Here is a 9,298-nt window from a genome sequence, read left to right on the forward strand (position 1 = left end):
CGATACACTTAATTTCAACAATCGCGCTAAAAAAAACGCGATAACAACGAACGTGCTCAACTTCAATAATAAAACTGGTTTATTCTTTCCGAATATAACTTTACGATACACTTAATTTCAACAATCGCGCTAAAACAAACGCTATAACAACGAACGTGCTCAACTTCAATAATACTCGCTGACTGCAGGTCAATTACTCACTGTCTACACACACATTGTTCTGTCACGTTGTCACCCTCTTATATATATACCAGACTACCCTATATCTAGTAATCTCCCGACAATTCCCGAAGGTTCAAGAGAACGAGTCACGTGACCTCACTGACGCAACAATATGATTATTTATTTTACCTAATCTAAGCTTAACTAACCTAAAATGTTTCCTTTTACATTTTAGTTACTTTTATAACAAATAAATAACACAACTAAAAAACCAGAAATAAACTACTTACCTAGGCTTTCTTTGTTTTGTTGTCAACTGTCGATGACACTTATCCCTACTTTTTTTATATGAATTGTAGTATTGCACTAAATAATTTTTTTATTTAATTAACCTTACCACCACAGGTATCCTTTACTCCATGACACAAGGTTTTAGTGTCTTACGTTCAAAATTTTATTAAACTACTTTTTGTTTATGTTATACAATTAGAATAGCATAAAATCTTAGCTAATAATCCATATTTTAATATTATACAAGTTTTAAGTTCTTAATTCTACAAGGCAATATTTAAAAAAATCCTGAATTTTTGCTAGTGTGACCCACGTGACATATTCTCTTAACATGTCATCATCCCTAATTTATCCCTCCAAAAAAGTATGAAATTAAACACAAATTACTCTCCATAAAAATCTTTATTGCTCAGACAAACCATAATTTTGTTTAGTTACAGAGCTATCGATTAGAAAATCAGACCCCACCTGTCACATCCTCTCTTTCACAATTCTTTGATAGTTCTCTCTTATGTTTCATTATATATTACCTATAACCAATAGAAAGTTTTCATCTATCAAATGTTATGTTCTGAACAGTTAGATGTCAATTTCACTCAGAGTACCAACATCGTTCCCATGGGAAAGTTAAGAACTAGGTTGGATGAATTTGTAACAGCTCTTGTTGCATAGTTAGAAAGCCAGAAAAATTTTGAGAGGTAAAGGAATTTGTCTACTTTTTGCATGTTCTTAGTCAATATTCTTTGGTGCATTATTTAATTAAATAAAATGATTAAGTGCATAACTATCATTAGTATAAAAAAAAATTAGGGTTAACTCTCTTTGAAAACCGACAGCAAGAAAAAAGAAGATTGGTTAAGTATTTTATTTTTTTTTTCATGTTTATAAAGTAACTAAAATATAAAAATAGGGATCCTTTTAGGTTTGTTAAGATATGATTAGGTTAAGTAAATAATAATAATATTATAATAAAAATATTTCACAAGGCATACAGGCAAGCAGCTTGTGGGTAATGTAATTCATTAGGGTAACGTGAGATGCACATTCCCCAAACGAGTTACAACTTATAATGGTGCGGATAGTAGTAAGACATGGTTCAAAGGGCAATAAAGCCATAAAATGTAATTATAAACAGATGTATACTGTTACGAACTTAGAGGTACTTAGGATAAACGATTGTAGTTTCATGATACAATTTGAAGTCATCCTAGAAAGAAAAAAAAAGGGGGTAATTTAGGTTTATTTGGATTTTTTTGGTGGTTACAAGGTCAGTCGAATTGACCGATCCTGTTTTGAGATAGGGTGGAGAAAATAACAGATAAACTATAAAGTTTTACTGAAAAAGAACGTTTGAAATGCATTTAGGAGATTTTAGGGATTATACAAAGGAAATTTGGAATTTTTGAGATGGGAAAAAGTATTTTTAATTTTAACATGAAAATTACTTTGCAAATGAACTATTCAAAACAAATACTCAATATGTTCATGGACAAATATTTATCTTATTTTATTAAAAATACTAAAAAATATGATTTTTTGTATGTGAAAGACTTATAATATTAACTAAAAGACTGCCAAATTTTGTGAAGATATACCCAATATATTGAAAATTAAAAGTATTAAATCTATAAAGACTTTAAACGAGTACAAAGAGGTCACATGGTCAGTCAAACTGACCGATCCTGTGTTGAGTGAGTTAAATAATGCACCAAAGAACACAGAATAATCTGACAACGTCCTACAACTATAACAATTTTTCCGACTTTCTAACTACACAACAAGAGCTGTTACAAATTCATCTAAGCTTGTTGATGTATTTCCCATGGGAATACAGCTTGAACTGAAAGCAAAATAGATGCTTCCCCATATAGAAAATAACTTAATATAATACATAATTTGATAGGTGAAAAAACTTGGTTTTCTATTTGTTATACATAATATAGTAGTGAATATTAGAGAACTATTGGTGATTTCTGAAAGAGAGGATGTGACAGGTGGGCATAGCATAAGGGGTCTGATTTTCTATTTAATGTCTCTGTAACCAAATGCGATTGAAGACTATGAAAATTATGCTTTGTCCGAGTGATGATGACATTACGATGACTAATTTATGTTACATTTCGTATTTCTTGGAAAGGTGGTAAATAAATTAAAGAGAGGATACCTAGAGAGAAAATGTCACAATTCTTACACTCTGGGAAATTCAGGTTTTTTAATATATCCTTACAAAATTAATAACTTAAAACTTATATACTATTAAAATATGGATTATTAGCTACATTTTTATGTTATATGTATTAGTATATCACAAAAAAGAAAGTAGTTTAATTAAATGTTGAATGCAACTCACTAAAAACCTTGTGACATGCACAGAAAAAGATGCCTGTGGAAAGAGGGTTAATTAATATTTTGTTTCTCCCACTTAACTAATTAAACCCGCAATGTATTTCTTGTTTCATCTTTGTGTATATATGTTTGCACTGGGTGAAGAAGAGATTTGATTAATTCAGCACAAAATAGCAATTTCCTTTGCTTATAAATCACAAATGCAAAATTGTACTTAATTAGAAGCATTAAAATTCCAGGCAGCAATACCTCTCTATTGATCAGGGTGAAGAGTCGCATAAGCTACAATAAACAAGAAACCCTAAGTATAATATTATAATGTCTATAAACTAGTAATATGGAAATGTAGCCCTTAGTCATGACTACATTCCATGCAAAAAGCAACATTACTCTTGATATATATCTGACATAAGATTTCTCTTACACATTTGCAAGCCTGTTAGTCTCAGGTTTTGAACATTAATGTAGATTCATTAGTTTGTCAAAAACATGGATAAGTGGGTATTACATATCGGCAAAAAATTATCACATTTGTTTTTAGTGGTGGCTCAAAGTAAACAAACATAAGGAATCATTTAATGATGGTGATAGTAAAGAACAACATATCACTAGTTCTGTAGCTGGACCAAGCACTTTCTTGGTTTTTGTTTCTAATTCTTCTGTCACTGAAATGAGCACCAACCTAAAATTAAAGTAACAGGATGAGGATGATTATCTAAAATTTGGTTTCACTTACAGAGTTGGTGATAATGAGGAAAAAGCACAGAGCATTAATTATTCAATGACTTTAGCTAATGATGGCATAAGGTCAAATAAACTTGCAATGCACATGGAAACCAAACACCCTGACTAAGTGGGTAAAACAACAGAGTTCTTAAAGCAAGAAGTGAAACAAATGAAAAGACAAAGCAGCTTGCTTGAAAAGAAGGGTCATTGTTCCACCAAAAACCTTGAAAGCTTCTTTAGAATATCTTATTTGATTGATAAAAGCATGAAGCAACACAATATAGGAGAAATATTAGTTCTTCCTGCTTTCATAAAAATACAGTGAAACCCCAATTTTACGCGCCCCGATTTAATGCGAATTCGGATACAACGCGATAGGTCATTGACTCTTTCGACACAGGCTCAGTCCATGGGACGGACCTCGTAACCATAAACTCGTTATAGTTTACATACTAATAACTTTCAATATTTTAAATGTATCTTTACAAAGTTTTGTAGACTTATAGTAAACATTAGAAGCTTTTTGCACACAAAAAATCTATTTTTTAATGAAGTATTTTTTCTTAAATTTGTCTGTGAAAATACCAATTCCTTTTTTAACTAGTCTGAGTGCAAAGTGATTTTCATGTCAAAATTCAAAATACTTTTTGTCATCTAAAAAAATCTCCTCTGTGTAATTCATAAAACCTCCTAAATGCATTTCAAACGTTTTTTTTTTCACTAAATCCTCCAACAATGCTTGAAGCCTATCTGAAAAACCTGAACATGAAGGAAGTTTGCCACTTAGGTGGGAAGGCCTGGGCAGCAGTCAGCTCGTCGTGTGTAGAGAAATGCTGGGAGAAAGGTCTGGGGCTAGCCTTTTCATCACGGCAATCCACCACGGAAGATGATGATGACGAGACAGATTGTATGGCTTCACAGAGGAAGATGTGCATGAGGCAATGAAGTTGTCTGAATGGAGCAAAGAAGAGCTACACCAGTGGCACTCTGTTGACAACAAATGCTCAACATATGAGCATTTGACGGATGCAGAGATCGCCCGTAACATAACTATAGCACCGATGGAGGCAAGTGTACCAGTTCTCGAGCCACAAGAAGAGGATAATGAAGAGCCTCCATCACCACCACCAAAAGTGTCTAAAGCCATTGAACACCTCAAGGCTAGCCTCCATTGGCTGGAGATGCAGAAGGTGGACCACATAAAAATCCTCCAACTCATAAGCATTCTAGATTTCACTCACAGCCAGAAACATGCTACGTTCAAGCAAGGAACACTCGATCAGTTTTTTAAGAAATAAACTGCAAATGATGATTGCTAATATTCTTGAAAGTTTTTATTTGTTATTTTGTTTATTAAAAAGCCTACTAAAAATTATTTGTGTTTTAATTTCTACTGTAACAACAATGATTCATTTGCAAAATTCTTTAATTCAGAGGTAATTTACTCACCAGAAAGGGAATGTGTAAAAAACTAGTCAAAGAGGGCAAAAATAGAGGTGTTTTAGGATGTTAGGTCAACATCCGGGGCAGTTTGAACAGTGATTTTCTTGAACCCCGATTTAGCACGACCCCGCTTGTTTCTTGATGACATTTTATGGACCCCAACAATCATGTTATAATGGGGCTACACTGTATGTGAGATCATGCATGGAGTGAGGTGTGGTGAGGCCTTAAAGTCTATCCCTTAATCACATGACACTGTCAACATGGTGTATTGATGTAATCTCTACTCATAAAAATGCAACTGATAATAAGTATCCAGATTAGTCCAAAATTTACCATACCACTTGACTTCTGGTATTGTACAATTCTGTTGTCAAGAGAAAGTGTGTGAAAAGTTTGTTTTGTCAAACACTGGAAAGGAGCTACAGAAAAGCCATCTTCTCTCTCTTGTTGATGAATTTTTTTGCTACAAACAATCTTTCTTGGATTTATTGTTGGTGTATGCAACTGATGGTACAGCTACATTTATGGAAACAAAAAATTCAAAGCCAAAATGTTCTTGCTCCATGTGTAACATTTATGCATTGCATCTCACAAATGCACTTGCTACAGAGAAAGCCATCTTCTCTCTCTTGTTGATGAATTTTTTTGCTACAAACAATCTTTCTTGGATTTATTGTTGGTGTATGCAACTGATGGTACAGCTACATTTATGGGAAACAAAAAATTCAAAGCCAAAATGCTCTTGCTCCATGTGTAACATTTATGCATTGCATCTCACAAATGCACGTGCTCCAGGTGTAACATTTACACATTGCACTATCTTCAAAGTAATTGCAGCCCAAAGCAAACAATGTGTTACAAGATGCTGTGAGCAAGTTGTTTGCCACTTTTTGTGGAGAGATGGGATCCACGTATGACAAGATCCTGCTGCATACAGAGGTGTCCTGTTTATCTCATGGGAAGGTATTCAGTCACATTGTGAAGCTGAAAGACAAACTTTGTATTTTATTTGTTAGACTGTAAACCCACATCAGCAGCACAATCTGTGGATGAAAAATGGCTTTTAGTACTGTGCTACCTGGATGATAATTTCAATAAACTTTATAACTTTAACCTGTCACTGCAAGGTTGGAATAGCAATATTTTGTAGCTGAGTGACAAAGTGCCTGCATTTCACAAAAAACTTGTGCTGTGGAAAAACCAGTTTGAGAATGAAAACTGTGAAATGTTTCCTTTCTTCAGTGAATTCCTGGAAGAAAATGAGTTAAATCATAGTCTTATATCTGATGTTATTTCTATTAATCTAGAAAGACTTCATTATGAACTTGTGGATCAATTCCAAGAATCAAAGAACACAGATGGAACCAAAATCCATTCAATGGCATTATAACTTCTCATCTGCCAATGGCGGCTCAAGAAAAGCTCACAGAACTATCAAGTGATAAAACTCTTTAAGCATAACTCAAGTCATAACCTCTTGGAAACTTCTCTTTGTTAGTTCACAAAGAATACCCTGTGATTTCCAAACTGCTGTCTAAACAATTCAGCCAATAATGAACCTCATCTTATCCCATGGTCAAACCCATCCTTCACACTAAATTAGTGAGTAAACTGAAACTGTTTGCTTTATGTTATGTACCATTTTAATACTTGTTTTATTTTTTACAAACTGAGGTTCCTGTCCTTTGATTGGATTATGGACTAAAAAAAATGAGGGAGTGGATGCTATGATAAATAACACAAAAATCTTTCACACATTTTATCTATAACATATTATTCATTATTACCTCATCAAAAATTTTGTATAAGCTTTAAGAACTCAATATGTATACAGTTAAAACATGGTATACACAGTGCAATGGTCTGGATGACTTTGTAGGAAAAGGTAGCAGCCAAAGAAGTAGCAGCAGGTGTGCTTTCTGTTACCCGCTTTCAACACACAGCTCTTAATGTCCTCCCACAGTGTTGCATGTGATTAATTAAATGATGGTCACTGGTTGCAGAAGTGTCTTATGGGTCAAAGTTGAGAAGTCAAAGTACAAAGTGGGTATAACTCAAGAAACAGTTCTTCATATCAGCCTTATTGTGGCTGTTGAATTAGAAACTTCAGCTGAGTTTATCTATTATTGCAATAGTGGCCACCATGTTTTTCATTGCATTTCTCCACATAGATTGCTAGCACATTATCTGAGATATATAAGACATTTATGTGGCTTCCCTCCCACACTGTGTGTATGTTGTGCTACAAAAAACTTAATAAAGTTTTTTGCTTTGTTTTTATGTAAGGACATGTCACCATCTATGAATGTAGTTAACATTAACTTCTTTCAAAGATAACAACTGCTCAATAATAGCAATAACTGGGTGGCAGGGGGTTGAGAACCCATCATTAACATGCCTCTTGTTCCAAACTATCATTCTACAAAGTCTTGATGAGATTGGCCCAGTGACCTAGTAGTAGTTAGATAACGGACAGACAGACACAGATTTTTTCTTGCAGGTGGAGGAATACTTTTAGAAAAAGAGGGTGCCATAAAACATTTTGCACACCACTGCACTAAATGAAAATAGTATTGGATGTCTGTGCTTGTTTATACGAACTGTAGTACAAGTCTAGGCCATTAAAACAGAATAGAATTACAAATAACCAGTACATTGAAGAACTATAACCAACTAATACCAATCTTTGTCAGTAAATATCTCACCCAGTTTATAACACAAAACAGCTCAGGAGGACAGTTTAGTAATGAAGATTAATAACTTCCAAGTCACACAGATATCTACAACATGAACTAAAAATTAAAATAGCTTACTACAATTGAGTTTCTATTCGATTTAATCATACTTGCTATATTTAAATAGCATTGTGTGATTTTAAAATATAATATTACCTTCACCTTATTCATATACTTTTGATAAATTTTCCATATGGAATTCCTAAGCCTAATCTGTAATTTTTTTTATGTACAGTTTTTCTCTCTTGCATGTGAAGAATCTATAAATTTTATTTCTTTAATGCCTTCTTATGCATACCAAACTTCTCCAAGTATTTTCATAATCAAGTATAACCGTGAGTTCTTAAATGAATGGCTTCTCATGTTTTGCTGCAGCCAAGAAAAAGGCAAACATGGCGAGTTAAATTGGTTTTAGTAAGTTTTCAAGTCCCATATTTTTCTACCACAAACTAGTTATCTTTTATGTTTTCATTCAATTCATTCTTCTCTTGGTTAATTTTAAGACTTCTCAACAAAATTAGATGAATGCAATAATATGTTCTGTCTATGTTGTTTGTTCCTGGACTTACTCAGCATCACACAATGGTAAATTTTCAAAATATTTGATTAGTTAAATTATTTGTACAAATCTATTTATACAAAAAAGCAAGAATGTTGTTTTTTAAATTAATCTGTTCTATATGTTTCCACGGTGTTTATGTTCTATTAAACTTTTAACAACTACACTGTGAAAGAAGTTATAATCCATATGAGGTAGCATAAAAAACAAACTATGGAAGAATTCAAATTCGATGATGACGAACCCACTTTGAGACTAATAAGCCATCTCCAACCATTATTAAACTATAGAAGATAACAATCAACCATTTACTACACCTGGTGCTGAAAACAGTAAGATGATTTAAAATGTGACAAGTATAATTAATTTGAATACTAAAATACAACAAATGCAAGTGATACTTACAGGAAAGTTCACATAATCCCACGAAAGTATGCTTAAAAGGTTTTACTGAGTTTAAAATGTTACTTTTTGTGACCCCCCCCCCCCGAACATAAGTAATATTGGTCACATGAATGTACATGAACAGGAATAATGTTGCATACACCTATCAGAATTCATAGGTGTATCTTACAACAATAAGTATACAGAACATCTGTGCTACAAATTACCTTACAATAATCATGGCAGTGGCACCATCACTTGAACGTAGCTGACGGGAAATAAGCCTGTGAGTCCATTCAGAGTGCCTTCATACCAATTTTCATCAATACGACTCACAATATTGACGATGTCTCCTTCTTTGAAGCCAAGTTCTCCTTCATTCTCTGGCTCAAAATCATACAAGGCATGGCAGCAGGGTTGCTGGCGTACTGGTGTTCTAGCTGGAGAACAAACAGGAGAAGGGAGTGGAGAGGCTGAAGAACCATTCCATTTCTTTTATTAATTTAAAGAATACAAGTTCAACATATTGTACACTGTCATACTCAAAAAATAACAAATAGTAACAGAATAATATAGAATAAAATTGAATAGAATAATATAATATTCTTTGTGGTTACATAGGCATTGTTTCCCCTTCTTGTATTTAAAC

At 33.3% G+C, this 9,298-nt stretch overlaps 1 protein-coding gene across 8 annotated transcripts in view; it reads right to left on the reverse strand.

The window, feature by feature from the left end:
- Positions 1-9,298, reverse strand: part of LOC106460101 (endophilin-A-like) — a 48,042-nt gene that overhangs the window by 1,942 nt on the left and 36,802 nt on the right. For 7 of the 8 annotated variants that reach the window (XM_022386730.1, XM_022386732.1, XM_022386733.1 and 4 more), the window contains one exon: positions 8,877-9,122. In XM_022386730.1, coding sequence (XP_022242438.1) covers positions 8,887-9,122 — 236 coding nt within the window. In that variant the 3' untranslated portion in view covers positions 8,877-8,886. The remainder of the gene's footprint in view (positions 1-8,876; positions 9,123-9,298) is intronic. The other variant, XM_022386734.1, reaches the window with a different exon arrangement.

This window comes from Limulus polyphemus, unplaced genomic scaffold, assembly GCF_000517525.1.
Source record: "Limulus polyphemus unplaced genomic scaffold, Limulus_polyphemus-2.1.2 Scaffold708, whole genome shotgun sequence".
Taxonomy (NCBI): Eukaryota; Metazoa; Arthropoda; class Merostomata; order Xiphosura; family Limulidae; genus Limulus; species Limulus polyphemus.